This window comes from Zeugodacus cucurbitae, chromosome 4 (genome assembly GCF_028554725.1).
Source record: "Zeugodacus cucurbitae isolate PBARC_wt_2022May chromosome 4, idZeuCucr1.2, whole genome shotgun sequence".
Taxonomy (NCBI): Eukaryota; Metazoa; Arthropoda; class Insecta; order Diptera; family Tephritidae; genus Zeugodacus; species Zeugodacus cucurbitae.
This window is the reverse complement of record NC_071669.1, coordinates 20610049-20625165: the sequence shown is the minus strand read 5'-3', so window position 1 is coordinate 20625165 and position 15117 is coordinate 20610049. Positions and strand designations below refer to the sequence as shown.

At 35.3% G+C, this 15117-nt stretch overlaps 5 protein-coding genes across 5 annotated transcripts in view; 3 read left to right on the top strand and 2 right to left on the bottom strand.

Moving 5' to 3' along the window:
- The first annotated feature begins 146 nt into the window (after window positions 1-146).
- LOC105216894 (tyrosine-protein phosphatase 69D) lies at window positions 147-9075 on the top strand. The gene is made up of 12 exons (XM_011191645.3): window positions 147-483; window positions 1454-1571; window positions 2184-4054; window positions 4118-4402; window positions 4693-4933; window positions 4999-5896; window positions 5971-6123; window positions 6189-6299; window positions 7807-7986; window positions 8079-8386; window positions 8458-8593; window positions 8699-9075. Exons 1-12 carry the CDS (start codon window positions 348-350, stop codon window positions 8783-8785), a joined length of 4524 nt encoding a protein of 1507 aa, XP_011189947.1. The 5' UTR covers window positions 147-347; the 3' UTR covers window positions 8786-9075.
- Window positions 9076-9769: 694 nt separating this feature from the next.
- Window positions 9770-10633, bottom strand: Spase22-23 (signal peptidase complex subunit 3). The gene is made up of 3 exons (XM_011191634.3): window positions 10364-10633; window positions 10028-10294; window positions 9770-9966 (listed from the first exon to the last, which is right to left on the bottom strand). The coding sequence occupies exons 1-3, from the start codon at window positions 10504-10506 to the stop codon at window positions 9837-9839; spliced, it is 540 nt and encodes a 179-aa protein (XP_011189936.1). The 5' UTR covers window positions 10507-10633; the 3' UTR covers window positions 9770-9836.
- Window positions 10634-10901: 268 nt separating this feature from the next.
- Window positions 10902-11981, top strand: LOC105216880 (uncharacterized). Its single transcript, XM_011191621.3, has 4 exons — window positions 10902-11070; window positions 11134-11342; window positions 11418-11673; window positions 11731-11981. Exons 1-4 carry the CDS (start codon window positions 11010-11012, stop codon window positions 11907-11909), a joined length of 705 nt encoding a protein of 234 aa, XP_011189923.1. The 5' UTR covers window positions 10902-11009; the 3' UTR covers window positions 11910-11981.
- On the bottom strand, window positions 11975-14532 carry LOC105216878 (myb-like protein X). Its single transcript, XM_011191606.3, has 3 exons — window positions 14218-14532; window positions 12430-14081; window positions 11975-12367 (listed from the first exon to the last, which is right to left on the bottom strand). Exons 1-3 carry the CDS (start codon window positions 14348-14350, stop codon window positions 12188-12190), a joined length of 1965 nt encoding a protein of 654 aa, XP_011189908.1. The 5' UTR covers window positions 14351-14532; the 3' UTR covers window positions 11975-12187.
- Window positions 14533-15068: 536 nt separating this feature from the next.
- Nca (neurocalcin homolog) overlaps window positions 15069-15117 on the top strand; it is a 29891-nt gene continuing 29842 nt past the window's right edge. The window contains exon 1 of the mRNA XM_054230044.1: window positions 15069-15087. The gene's annotated coding sequence lies outside the window, so the exon portion shown is untranslated. The remainder of the gene's footprint in view (window positions 15088-15117) is intronic.

The following is a 15117-nucleotide window of genomic DNA, read 5'->3' as shown; positions in this document are numbered from 1 at the left end:
TTCTTACATTTATATTTTTTACCATCAACTATTGTTAAATAAATTTATATTCAAAAAATAATTAAAATTCTTACAAGTTGTTCTCTGTGTTTCATTACCAAACCGGTTTAAATGCCGAACAATCGTCGAGCAACAAATTGGTATTTTCTTGAATACGAGCATAAAACCCTGCCTTGTGTATTAGGAAGTAAAATTTTGTTTGTGGATCCGGCGTATATCGAATATTTTACAGTTGTGATGTTGCGCTTAGAATATTTTTATATAGTGCTTGTCATAATCAAATAGAATTAAGTTTTTATCAATTAAGTGTAACTACTGCCCACGGAAAACATAAACAGATACGAAAAATGTATCACATAAATTCGAAAAAATCTTCCCCATATAGTTTATGCCGGAAGCGGGTCTTTTTGTTTTCAACATTAAAAATACTCATTTGCATGGTTTTACTTATAAATGAACACTTAAAAGGAGTACAATCTCAAGGTATGCAAGCATTATGTTCGGTTTGTAATGTAAAAATGAATGAAGTGCACATAAATTCTCCAAAACGCAGTAAACGGGGTGTAGTATACATAAGTTTGTGTCTGTGTGTGTGTGTGCACTGTGCGGCTATATTTTTGTTTGTTGTGTATATGTGAAAAATATAAACAAAATAGTTGCATTTGTAATACAATAAAAATTTCATAAACTGAAAAAGATTGTGCAAAGAAGTTCCAATTTCTTAAGCAACAGCATAGATAAGGCAGACGAAAGTAAGCGCAAATACTGGTATGAGTGTACACTGTCGACGCCCAATCAGTTGGTCATTTCGAGGGGTGTGAGAAACGGGAACAGCCGGAAAATAACTACATACACACATAACCGACAAACCATTTATATGTACACAAATCTTTCTCTGGAAGACAAAACAAGAAGATATTAAAATGAAAAGTGATAGTTGTCAGTCTAGTACGAAAAAAACAATGTGTTTATTTCATGAAGACACCTGTATATACAATAGTTGACACAAATTTTGTGTTAGTCGTATCCTTTAATACCTTTAGAAAAGCTTTCTGATCATAGTAATGCGGTCCGTGCTTTCATGCGCGTAAATTGACGCAAATATTTGCTCAGAATTAAAACTGTTGAAAGAATTACTAGATGCAGTTGTCATGTTTGTAGCTGGAAACAGCTGTAAATATATTTGTACTTACACCTTAAAGAACAATAAAAGCTGTTCTAACAAAAATGAATTATTATATACTGCAGTTTGAGAATGACCAGTAAATTAGATCATCGTTTTTGCACACAACCGATTTATCAAAATATTGTACTATTTAAAGGATTATAGTGGCTTTATGCTCCTTGCAGAAGTAGCAGGAAAATATATATGATGTTTCTCTTGTTTAATAGTGCTCTTTATAATTCATTTTAATTATTTTAAATCATAAATTGACGATTCTTATTTTTTCAGAACTGATAGCCGTTGAGGTTGGTCACAATTTTACAATAATCTGCAATACAACTCAACAGTTTGTAAGCAATGTAACATGGAAGCACAACGAAGAAATTATTGCGAATAACAATAAAAGGTAAATATGAAACCGATTTGGCAGTTTTTTTTTTTTCAAATTACCAAATGTGGCTAAAAAATAATTTTGTTAACAAGAAAAAATTATAAATAGAAATATGAATGATGCAACATTTATTATAACATTTGTGCAAAATTAAATCTCAAACCGCAAACCTCAAACGTATTTATATCCGGAGTAAGAAATGACAAATAACGAGTTTGTGGTTTTCATGTTTTTGTTTAATAAAAGCATAAAGCGCTAAGCACCTTTTAATGGTTTACGTCTGACAGAATCTTAAACTCCAAGCTTGTTTATTTTATAATAAAAAATTGAGAAATTGGTTTAGAAACCTTAAAATATTTTAATAAAACTATCATTTTATATTTAAAAACTCAGATTTTAAATAATAATTATCAAATTTTCTTAAACTAAATAGTTAAATGTTAAAGATATAATAGGGGATATTTCCAGCGTATACATATGAACCAACTTCTGTATAATAATTAAGCGAAGTGGCCAAACGTTAATTAATTAATTAGAGCTCATTCAAAGATCATATAATTTTGCTTGCCTATGGCGCCTTATATCTTTTTTATACATATTTATTAATTGTATATATTTCTCTTCTAGAATAACCACGTCATATACAAAACCTTCAGCCATTGAGAGCATCAATGAAATCGAAGCAGAAACGAAAAGGAATTACGAAAGCACATTATTTGTAACCGATGCACAATTTGCTGATGCGGGAATTTATACGTGCGATCCGATACGAAATGAAAGCGTATCTACCTTTACCGTGCAAGTACTGCAAACACCGCTGATCGTTGCAAGCAGCGAGGAGAAGGTTAAGCAAAAAAGTGGCCATGCTGTGGAGTTATACTGCCTGTTAGAAGTGTTTCCACACAACGATACATTTTACAAACAATTGAAATGGCTGAAGGATGAAAATTCGGCTGTTGACTTTTTAGACAAAGCCTCGAATCTCAGTGTGGTGAACGCTACACATATTAATCACACGCTTAGTTTAACTGAAGTTTACAAGAAGGAGAATGGCACATATAGCTGTGTCGTTTACGATTTATTTGGTGCAATTGTAACGAAAAAAGATATGGCCGTGTTGGTTATGGAGAAACCACAAGTGAGCATTGACTATGTGATGGTTGTGGGCGCTGATAAAATATTCTTAAATTGGACTGTCAATGATGGTAATGACCCGGTGCAAAACTACTTCATACAATATAAGGAGGAAGGTTCATCTGAGCTTAAATATTATAATCATCAAATTGGTGGGCGTAACACCTCGTATGTTTTGGAGAAATTTCAACCGAATACCAGCTATAATCTACGCATCAGTGCCAAGAATAGTATTGGTAGTGGTGCACCATATCAATATCCCCTACCCGTGCGTACATTGGAAACAGATCCGATTTTTATACCAAAAGTCGGCACAACCGGTAGTACACCGTCAACGATAACGATTGGTTGGGATCCACCACCACCTGATATGCTGCCATACATACAATACTATGAGTTGATTGTTTCCGAGGCAGGTGAAACACCACGTGTTGTTGAAAATACGCTTTATTCACAGAATTCGCGCAATCTGCCATATATGTTTGATAATCTCAAAACGGCAACTGAATATGAATTTAAAGTGCGCGCCTGCAGTAATATCACCAAACAATGCGGTCCCTGGTCGGAGGTGGTGAATGGCACTACAATGGATGGTGTGGCCAGTGAACCCACAGATCTGTATATTACTTGTGAACATCGGAATAACACACGTCACTCGGTCGCCGTGCGTTGGAATGTGCCAAAAATACCAAATGGCAAAGTCGTCTCATACCACATACAATTGGATGGCCTCGCTACATATAAGTTGGATGGCAAATTGCGCAATGAAACATGGGGTCCGAAGATAAGACGCGTCGATGATCCGCATCACAGCACAATCTACAATGGCGTAAATCCGAATACAAATTACACAGTTACAGTATCGGCCATTACGCGCCACCGCAAAATAGGCGCACCGGCCAGCGCACAATGTACAATGCCCATCGCCGTGCCAGATGCGATCAGTCGCATTATGTGGACCAAAGTGAAGACGAGCGACGAAAAGTGTGTATTCAAGTTGTTCGTGCCGCGTATTAGTGAACGTAACGGACCGATTTGTTGCTATCGTTTGTATCTAGTGCGTATGGGTAATAATAAAAATGAACTACCAACGCCCGAAAAGCTTAACATTTCCACCTATCAGGAGGTGCATGCTCCTAATAATACCGAAGGTGGTGCTTATTTGGCCGAAATGTTCTCCGATGACCATTTTCGTTCCGAAATATTTTTGGGTGATGGCAAACGATTTTTCGAACATCAGGGCCTAAGTGCGGCCGAAGCAGATAAAGCGTGCCGCCATTGTTTGAGGGGACGTCCATTTTTGCGCATTCCCCCACGTGAACCAGCACCGAAAATTGAGGTGCCACCGACAGAGCACACCGATCGTGAGTATTAACTGCTATATTATTTATTCTTAAATAATATTATACGTCTTTCAATTACTTTAGTTATTTTGAAAACACCGCCGGAATTGTCACAACGCGAACAATTGAAAGCCAGCAATCTCACCGAAGCCGCTTCAAAAATTTTAGATAAAAAACGTCGTCGCCGGCGTAGGCGTCATCCGAAGGTTGTTGCAGGCATCAACAGTGATATAAGCTTTGATAACTTAATGCTTGGTGAAAACGAATCACAAACGAATGCAGTGCCGAGCTACCAGCTGTCGTCCGATGAGATAGTGGATGGCGAAATCGACATGAATAGCAATTATACGGGTTTCTTAGAGGTTATAGGTAAGTGATGCCAACCAACTGGGCTTTGTTAGCTCACTTGGGGGTTCTTTATTGTATTTAATGCAAAAAAAGTAGTAAGATGCAATTAAAGTTGAGAGACTTCGAGTTATGAAAAGTAATTTGTATGAAATTTGACTGCTATTGTCAATTCAAGAGTTCGACTTATGCAGAACTTTGAGTTATAAAAGTTCGAGTTATGAAAGTTCAACTGTATTTTAATAAGCCTTATATTTTATTTATATATAATTCGAAATATGTCATAATATGCGATTTTCTTTGTTACTCTATAGTACGCGATGGCGATGTTTTGCTTACTGAATACAGTAATTACTTTGAAATAATGACACCTGGTACTGTGCCCGAAAACTTTCAATCGGATCAAGACTTATCCGTGGTGCTAAATATTTTCATTCAAGCGCTTGCGCTACTCATTGGTATAGTGTTGTTACTTATTGGCGCCACATGCTATTTGCATCACAATACAAAGAATACGGTACCTGGAGAGGAAATCAGTTTAAGAGACTCATTGAGGTAAGTCTGTATTAATAACAGCAATTCAAATTATTAATTCTTATTTGATTATATTTTTCATACAGTCGCGCTCTCTTTCGTGGTCGCACACCAAATCATCGTCACTTTATTGGTGCGGGTAATGGTAAAGCCTCAGATATTGGTCCAATACACAAGGCAGATTTATGCACCGCCTATCGTAATCGTCACAAAGATACCGATTATGGTTTTCTGCGCGAATACGAAATGTTGCCAAATCGGTTTAGTGATCGTACAACCAAAAATTCCGATATGAAAGAAAATGCTTCGAAGAATCGTTATCCGGATATAAAGGCTTATGATCAGACACGCGTTAAATTGTCGCAAATCAATGGCATACAGGGTTCGGATTATATAAATGCCAACTTTGTGATTGGTTATAGGGAACGTAAGAAGTTCATTTGTGCGCAGGGGCCAATGGAAAGTACGGTCAATGATTTTTGGCGTATGATTTGGGAGCAACATTTGGAGATTATCGTCATGTTGACCAACTTGGAGGAGTACAATAAGTCGAAATGTGCCAAGTATTGGCCTGAAAAGATATCGGATGCAAAACAATTTGGTGAAATAACAGTGAAATTTGTGGCTGAACGCAAGATGGGTGATTACTTGGTGCGTAATTTAGACGTTACCCGACGCAATGCCGCTAGTAATGATGAAGATGAGGAGCGTCGCCAAATCACACAGTATCATTATTTGGTTTGGAAGGATTTCATGGCACCGGAACATCCACATGGCATCATCAAATTTGTGCGTCAAATCAATGCTGTTTACTCTGTACAACGTGGTCCCATTTTGGTGCATTGCAGCGCAGGTGTTGGGCGTACCGGCACACTTGTGGCATTAGATTCGCTTATACAACAGCTGGAAGAGGAGGATCAAGTATCGATATTTAATACAGTTTGCGATTTGCGACATCAGCGAAACTTCCTTGTACAATCACTGGTAAGTCCTTGAGTGACTGACTCTATTATCGCCTTTAATTTTATTTATTTATTTCTTGTTTTTCATTTTCTTAGAAACAATACATATTTCTATATCGTTCGTTGCTTGATATTGCGCAATTCGGCAATACGGAGCTTTCGGCTGTTTCGCTATCCAGTAAAATTGATAGTCTAAAACAGAAGTTAAACGATGGAAAGGATAAGTGCAGATTAGAAATTGAATTTGAGGTAATTCGTATCAAAAATATAACTTTTTTTGATAATGCTAACAAAAACTACGCTCTCCTTTGCAGAAACTTCTTGCCATAACAGATGAAACTGCAAAAACCTCGGAAGTAGGTAGCAACAAAGAGAATATGCCGAAAAATCGTAGCGAAGCGGTCATACCTTACGATCGTAATAGAGTGAGTATTATATATTATATATTATTCAGCAGGAACTGGGGCCTTAGCCCAAATATTTTCATGTGGATATACACGGCCGTCATTAGACCAATACTTACATATGGAGCACTCGTTTGGTGCTCAGCACTAAATAAACAATACAACATCAGAAAATTAAATGAAATTCAGCGAGCAGCCTGTACAGGGGTTGCAGCTGCTATCAAGTCATAAATTAGCGGCATGTTCTGCTATAAGAATTAAGAGTTGGAACCAGAAGAACTACACACATAGTGATATTCTGAACCAATTCAAAGTAAACGTTAATAAATCAGACTGCATGCTCTCAAATTATGATTTCAAGAGTTACTTTCCTTCAACTGGTCGCTAGACGAGAATGGACAAGAAGCGTAGTACGAGAAGAATATATCATCTATCAGTCTATAACGACGGTTCCAAAATTGACTACGGAATAGGTACAGGTCTTTCTCCATCTGTCTACCGAACTTGGCTAGCATCTTCCAAACTGTAGTACAGGGCATAGTTAAGGCCTGTGAAGCTCTAATCGCTAACAGAGGGAGGATACATAAAACAGCAATATACACAGATAGTCAGACGGTCCTCCGGGCTTTGTCGTCGCCAATGACTAATTCCAGCATAATGCATAAGTGTAAGAAGACACTTAGCTCACTAGAAGGCAAATTCCAATTAAAATTGATCTGGGTTCTCGGTCACAGGAACTTATTATACGTATCAGAGGCAGAGTTAATGCCGATCATAGTGATCAGGAGAGAGCTCAACGCACAATTTAAATAATTAGCTGAGAACAGAGATTAAATTCAACCAAATGTGACATATATGGCCAAAATATGATAAGACAAGAACATGGGTCTTATTAAATAGGAACAGGAAAAGTATTTTTAGACATACAGCTACTATAACGGGGTATTGGCCATTGCAAGATCATGCGATGAAAAATGGCTTTGCTCTACAATAACATTTGCCGAGGCTGCGATCTAGAAGGGAATAAGGAAACAATTTCCACGTTCTATGTGAATGCCCACCCATATCGCAGATCCGACACAGGATATTTAGAATCCATCAGGCATCAAACCTTGAATCGATGTCTACTAAAAGCATATCGGACATAAGTAGCTTCATCGAATGCACAAAATGGTTTGAACGGAAAGGTGAAACTTGATTGCAGTATCATAAAGGTCTACGATTAGTGTATTAAAATGGCACGTTTAGTGCTAATTGAGTCCATATAACTATGTATATGACTGCACTCCTACCTACCTACATTTATAATATATATTATTAGCTTTCACATACTTAAATATATATTTTGTATATGTGACACACTAATTGCTACTGCAACTACTTGATTTAATCAAAACCTTCTCACAGGCCCATTATAAAATATTTCGCCCTGAATCTAAACTCCTCTCGTTTAAGTGCCCATTAATATTTTGTGTTGGTAATATTTATTCACCATAAATTCACTTTTTTTCATGTCTTTTTTTTACAGGTCATACTAACACCGATACCGATGAAAGAAAACTCCACCTACATAAATGCCTCATTCATTGAGGGTTATGATAATTCAGAAGCATTTATAATCACGCAAGATCCTTTGGAAAACACAATTGGTGACTTTTGGCGCATGATTTCAGAACAAAGCATAACCACGCTCGTCATGATTTCCGAGGTACATATGTCAACAACATGTCCTGCATATATTTATTTCAATGAATTTTTTGTTACTACTTCATATTAACCGCTTCACTTTTGCATTTTCAGATTGGTGATGGTCCCCGAAAATGTCCACGCTACTGGGCAGATGATGAAATCCAATACGATCATATACTTGTAAAATATATGCAAAGCGAAAGCTGTCCATATTACACACGTCGCGAATTTAACGTAACGAATTGTAAAATTGATGACACAATAAAAGTCACACAATTCCAGTACAATGGTTGGCCGACCGTCGATGGTGAGGTACCAGAAGTATGCCGTGGTATTATCGAACTAGTCGACCAAGCGTGCAATCATCACAACAGGGATAAAAGTATGGATTGTAAATCGCCATTGACTGTACATTGCAGGTAATTTACAGCCCGCAACAACAAGCATTGCAAACAATTCATTAATATTTATTATTATACACTATTTGCAGTCTGGGCACCGATAGGAGCTCAATATTTGTGACTATGTGCATATTGGTGCAGCAGTTGAGAACCGAGAAGGGCATTGATATTTGTTCAACGGCCAGAAAAATAAGATCTCAGCGGCCAAGGCTATTAAATTCATTTGTAAGTATTTTAAAACTTGATATTTTATATTGTAATGGTAATTTTAAAATTTTCAAATCATTTTAATATTTTAAAATTCAATCCAATTTTAATTACTATTTGTAGGCACAATACGAGTTCCTACATCGCGCCATAGCCAACTACGCTGACTTGCACAAACTGTCGACAGAAACTGCGTCTTCTGAGTGTTAATAAATTAAGATTAATTGAAAAAGTGAATATTTTATAAGTTTACATCACACACTTACACATACTGATTAGTCATAAACATTTAAAATAATATATATATATATATATACATATACATATGTATATCTAAGCACAAAAAGTATTTGTAATGCATAATAATCATATTCATTTATTGTGTACAACTTCGCGAGCCCAACCACAACACAAATGTAACTCTATTAATGTTTAAAAAGTGACTTATGTATAAGTTTTTCTACCTAAGTTTATTTAGCAGACTACCAAAGGACAGCCCGTAAATAAAAAAAAATATTTTAGATAAAACCAAGTTGTCCCAGGACTTTTTAAAGTGTTGCGTTTAAATTGGGGATGGGGTGAAATGGGAATGATGAAGACCATAGCATGTGGAAATGAACATTTGAGGCGCTTATGTACTTGGCATTGTCATCAAGACTCAAGAATGATAGAATACATATCATTCTGGAATATACTTCTATCATTCTTGAGCAAGACTTGATGAAAATTATATACTTTAAAATTTTTGTCAAAACTAATTTATTTGAATAAAGTAATTTTAACATAAAATTTGCTTTAATCCATCATCCTAAATTTTCTGCTAATATGGTCGCAGCATAAAGATAATTGCGATAAATCGATAACGATAAAATGTATCGTCAACTGTAGTTTACGTTTTATGTTTATTCTAAATTCATTTGTTTTATCATTTAAATTTTTATCATTAATGCCCGGTCAAATGAATAATTAATTAAGTGATTTTAACAGACAATATATAATCGCATGTTTAGTAATAATCAAAACAACTATTCAAGAAACCATCCATTCCAAACTCTGACAGAGATACACGATCAAATTCAACAAAAAAATAATTTTTTTTTTTATTAAATATATTTAGGATCCAAATTACAAAGCAAATACATTTGCAAATTCGCGTTCTTGAGATATACATTCAGATATAAATCACACAAATTATGTTTGTTTTAGTACTTTCTGTTAATTAGAAATCAAATTTATAGTTTTTGGGTAAAAAATACGTTTTTTACACTGGAGCAACTGAATATTCAGCTGGGAATTTGAATGTGTGTGTACCAAGTGATCTGATTGTTGGCAACAAGCCTGCATTTGGTATGATATTCCATGAGAGATATAGCGAAACATTTCTGTTATTCCTACAAAATAAGAAAATAATCATAAAATATATATATAAATAACTTTAGATAATTTACTTACTTCAAACCATTGCCATCATCCCAGAAGTAATATTTCGTATTCATATTTTTGAAATCTAAAGCAGAATTTTCACCGCGTAATATTATTTTATCCCACAACACTACTTGATTCAGCACATTGTCTGCAGTTTTATATTCAGCGGTTAGGTAAAGGAACAATTGTTTAACATTCCAATTGAAGAGGCTGGTCAAATTCGTCTCCAAATCGAAGGTAAGGAAACCCAAATCATGTTTTTCACGTGAAGCGCTGTAGTCAGGCATATTTTTGCTAAAATGTATACATATAAAATAAAATATAAAACAATTGGTTGTTGGGAAAATGCACAAGTATACTTACACCAGCACCTTTACAGTGTTTACGTGTGCAGTTGTCCTGCTATCCAGGAAGACGGTCGAAAGAAAGCAACAAAATGTTAAGCAGGCGAGTACACTCAATGAATATGCAACAGTGGCATTGCCCCGCGTTAGTACGGTATGCATTTTATTTTATTTTCGTTAAAGTAACACAAATTTACTAAATTAACTACACGTATACCGATTAAATGTTCGCTTGACACGTAGAAATAGTCGCCGCTTGTCAAATGCCAGTTAAATGCAGAGTATAGATTTTTAATGAAAACAATACGGTACAGGGTAATGTCGATGGAAAATGAAAAAAGTAGAAACATATTGTTGATTTATGAATTTTGTGATTATTAAATAAATAATTCTAACGAAAGAGATATTTATAAAATATTCTAAAATAAAACAGCATTTAAAAACTTTTTAGAAATATAAATAATGCATACGTACTGTTAATGTAATATGTAAAGTTAAGTATACCTTATTGATGGCTCAAAATGTATTATATGAATCACGCTGTGTTTAGTAGGCGAACGAATATTCTGCAAGTTGTTGAATAAAAACAAACTCTTAAAAACGAGTAATAACTGTCTATTACTATCAACTCTTCAATATCTTTAATCAATTGTTTGAAAGTAATAATGAAGCCTGTGGTTTTACTTACATCGGCTGGCGTGCAAAAGGCGGACCAAATAGCGAAGGGTATGTATTAACAAAAGCATTTGCGAATTTAATTTTTACTAATCGCTTGTAATATTTTAACAGATATCCTTGTTAGTAATGGAAATGTTGTAGACAAACCTGTTACTATGTCATTTGGATCAGCTGGATTTGCAGCATATTTATGCGACCTTAAGACAAAGTATTATGAAAACACCATCGCTTTGCTGCCTTATGAAGGAGATATCAACGCACTGCCTGAAGAGCTTTTAAGTGCAACCGAAATGTTAATAGTCTACTTTGAACCAGATGATGTAAGTAAATATATTTTCTATTTAGTATATAACATATTTCAATTTACAATAATGTCCTTCATTTAATTTTTTTAGAAATCTTTTAAATCACAATTAACTGAATATTGCAATTTTCTAACTAACAATGACATTGAGTTGGGTTTACTGCTGACTAGCAAACTTTACGATGATGAAAAACAGGGCCCGACTTATGGTACTTTGAAAGAAAACTGTAAATTTCAATTTGATATAATTGAATTATGTAATGACGACGATGATGGTAAGACAACGGGATATAAAGAAGTCGTTGAAGTATTAAAAAATAATATTTGGTCAAACATCGCTGTGCCAGGTATGGTTTTTTTGTAATTTGTTTATTTTATGAGTATTTATAAGTTTATATTTAAAGGTGCCAACACCGAAGAACTTGATGGTGATCTGGAAGAGCAATTGGAGGGCTTTGAAAATTTAATCATGAGCATACAAAATTTTCGAAGAATTTCAAGTGGTATGGAAAGGGATCAAAGACTCGATGAGGCAGAAAAATTAGCTGATCTCTTCCTAAAAATGATGAATGAAGATAAATAATGTGATAACTCTAGTATTTTGTTTAAGTTAAATATATATATTTAAGACATACATACATACATATATATGCTATATATTACTCTTTCATTTATTTATTATAATCAAAAGTTTTAAAATACGTTTCAACATTTGGTGCTTAACTAAACATTTTTCATATATTTAGAGTGCTTGTAATGCTGTGCTGAAATTATGATGAGACCTTATATTATTTGCAAGGAATCTATGTACATTAATACATATTTCTGTTTTTTTTTTATATCACTTTACTCTGGATACATCTAAGCGGGTAAAAGATCAAAGTCATCGCTGACATGTACAATAGGTACATGGTCCTTCTCAATTGCAGTTTCACACTTATAATCCCATAATTTATGCTTTTTCAATGCAATATCCCAATCCATCATCTGCACGGCATGCAAACTTTCAGCTTCGTTATGATGACGTAGCACCATAGCTTCCTGTAATTAATAACAAAAAAATGTTGTGTGAATGTCTTAAGGTTGTTTGCTATTGTTGTTACCTTGATTTTGTCCCACTTATCATCGACATCTTGCAACCAACTGAGTAGTTGACGCCCATTGAAACGATAACGCGCATTTTTATCCTTTTCATCCTGCTCCGATGTTGGTATATTGTACACTTCATCGTCTTTGAGCAGCGTACAGACGGAATATGGCACCGGCTGACATGAAATATTGCGCGCTGCCTTCGAGTGCACGCGTATCATTTCCTGTTCCACATTCAAACACAATTTCTCACGTTCCACAATGTGGCGCTGCAGAAGCGCATTGCGCTCATTCTCCTGCAAACGATAAATCTCATGCATTTTCGACGGTATATTAGACGGTGTTACGGGCTCCACTTTCTGCTCATTACTTGCAAGTAGATAGGTTTTCTTATTTAGCAAATACTCGTTATAACCTTGTGGCGGTCTGGGTTTGATCGGGTACATATTACGCCACTTTTTCTCAATTTGTCTGCGTATACTCAGATACATTTGGAAACAATTTGTGAAGGGAAAATCATGCGAATGTGTATCGGACATTGTAGCGTTGGCTTCTGTATTTGTATTGTGATTTCCATTGTTTTTGTTATTGTGGTTGTCATCATGTTTGGTGCGTATTTTACGTTTGCGCGGATGTAAATCCACACCGTGTGAATGTACATCTTTCGATGACGATGTGGACGAGGTGGACGGGCTTGGCAGATTAACGATATTCTCATTCTCGTATGCGTGATTATGTTGTAGCGGGCTGGCGCTAACATTGGTGAACGTCAGCTTTGTATCGGTAGCGCCCTCATTGGCGTTAGACGATGCGGGCGATGGTGAGCTGCTTTGCATTTGTGGTGAGGAATTGTTAGAACTACGTTCAGCACTCGTTATACCACTACGATGAGAACTGCGTAGCACACGATGCAGATTTTTCTCTTCATTTAATAACTTCATATTCTTCTCGTCTATAACATTGCCTATGTTATTGATTTTAATGGGGCTTTCATGCGGACTGCCGCATTGCGCCTCACGTTCGCTGGCATCATTCGTATTCGAGCTGACCACATAGGGTAGCGCAGCATTGCGTGATGTGTTTATTTTGCCTGTTCGTGATACATTTCCATCTGTATCTATGGAGCAATTCTGCTGTGGTATTACAATTTTTAATGGCGGCACCTTCAGCCCACCGCTGTATAAGGAATCCGACATTTTAAATTCTTCATCATCCGCTTCCGCTTCAAATTGTTTGGTGAAACCGGATTTCGCCATTTCGGCCTGTTCTTTCTCTGTTGCATTTGCATTTTTATTTGGATTCGGCGAACCTTTTGCGGCCGATGTTTGTTTTATAACTTTTTCTGGGCGTCCTGGTAGACGTGTTGCTGTTGTAGATTTTGTATCTTTGCCACTATCTATTTCTTTGCGTTTCTTTTTCTTGCCATCATCGCACTCTTCAAAATCATCCTCATCGATATCGGAGAAATTACGTTTACCTTGACTGGAGGAAGGCGTATCTGCGTTGCCAATACCATCGTGTTCACTTTTATTTTCGGCATTCACCTCATCAGTGGTTAATTTGTCGCGGCTGGTCTCTGAATGATCGTGCTTTTCTGTGGAGTTAACATCTTCGGCATCATCACCTTTTTTATGCTCATTCTTCTTGATGTGCGTCCTAGTGGCCTCTGCAAGATGATTTAAGACTGACTTTTTAAAGCAATCGATACATATAGTTTATATGTATTTACAATATTTAAATATTATATTTCTACTATTTTGTTATATTACTACGTTTCAAATAATTAAAATACATCAATTTACCTGTCGTTGAGTTTGCCGTCATCTGAATAAGCAGTGCCATTTGCTGTCTCTCAGACATCGGTGTATTCGGGCTGGGCCTTGATGTTGTGACTCCTGTATTATATCCCACTCCCCTCGGTCTTGGGGGTGGCATAATATCTTAGTAATATTGCGTACCCAAAATATCAAAAGTTAAATTCCAAAAGAAATAAAAGTCGAAAATTTTTTGAAAAGAAAATAAACCCAAACACGCACAATTGTTTCTCATCAAATATTCCACTGATTAATATATATTTCAAGCTGGAATGCTTTGGATAATGCAGTCACAGGGTGCACTATTATTATTTTTTGGTTGATATTTAAAGATCATTATTTCAGCTGAACTCTGTTCAAAAGACTCAAGCTACACACCTAAGCAACGCTGTTAGATTTTAGTGAAATTAAAATAAAAATAATTTTAATGATCATTAATTGCGTAATTAGAATGTGGAAAAATCAAATAAGAATCTTAAAAAAGTTGATTGGTTTTAGCGCTCTAACACATATGCTTTCGTACTGTACTACCAAAATCAGCTGATTTCTATATTTGAATTTTAAGAATATTTTTAATAAACTAAAGTGGTGTTTATAATAAAAAGTTATCTAATAATAATAATTATTATTAAATTTAACTTTATTCAAATTAAACTAAATTTATGTCTATTTAATTTTGTTATTACAAAATTGCAACTGATTTTAGTAACTTTACTAACTGTCTGCATATGATTTATAAATATTGCAAAAAATTGCATTCAAGTAAATGACATACTTGTTCAGTATGAGCTTTTGATTTTCATAAATTTTTGCAATTTTCGCAACACCTTGTCGCGTACTAAAAATTATTTATGGTTTGTAAGTTTTCTGTTTTGTTTCATCAGAATT

Coding starts and splice junctions, on each gene's coding strand:
- LOC105216894 (XM_011191645.3), top strand. CDS start 348: ATGTATCACATAAATTCGAAAAAATCTTCCCCATATAGTTTATGCCGG. Junction 1,572..2,183: donor ATTGCGAATAACAATAAAAG/GTAAATATGAAA, acceptor TTTCTCTTCTAG/AATAACCACGTCATATACAA. Junction 8,387..8,457: donor CCATTGACTGTACATTGCAG/GTAATTTACAGC, acceptor CACTATTTGCAG/TCTGGGCACCGATAGGAGCT.
- Spase22-23 (XM_011191634.3), bottom strand. CDS start 10,506: ATGCATACCGTACTAACGCGGGGCAATGCCACTGTTGCATATTCATTG. Junction 10,295..10,363: donor AACACTGTAAAGGTGCTGGT/GTAAGTATACTT, acceptor TATACATTTTAG/CAAAAATATGCCTGACTACA. Junction 9,967..10,027: donor GATGATGGCAATGGTTTGAA/GTAAGTAAATTA, acceptor CTTATTTTGTAG/GAATAACAGAAATGTTTCGC.
- LOC105216880 (XM_011191621.3), top strand. CDS start 11,010: ATGAAGCCTGTGGTTTTACTTACATCGGCTGGCGTGCAAAAGGCGGAC. Junction 11,071..11,133: donor GGCGGACCAAATAGCGAAGG/GTATGTATTAAC, acceptor ATATTTTAACAG/ATATCCTTGTTAGTAATGGA. Junction 11,674..11,730: donor GTCAAACATCGCTGTGCCAG/GTATGGTTTTTT, acceptor TTATATTTAAAG/GTGCCAACACCGAAGAACTT.
- LOC105216878 (XM_011191606.3), bottom strand. CDS start 14,350: ATGCCACCCCCAAGACCGAGGGGAGTGGGATATAATACAGGAGTCACA. Junction 14,082..14,217: donor GACGGCAAACTCAACGACAG/GTAAATTGATGT, acceptor ATCATCTTGCAG/AGGCCACTAGGACGCACATC. Junction 12,368..12,429: donor ATAAGTGGGACAAAATCAAG/GTAACAACAATA, acceptor TATTAATTACAG/GAAGCTATGGTGCTACGTCA.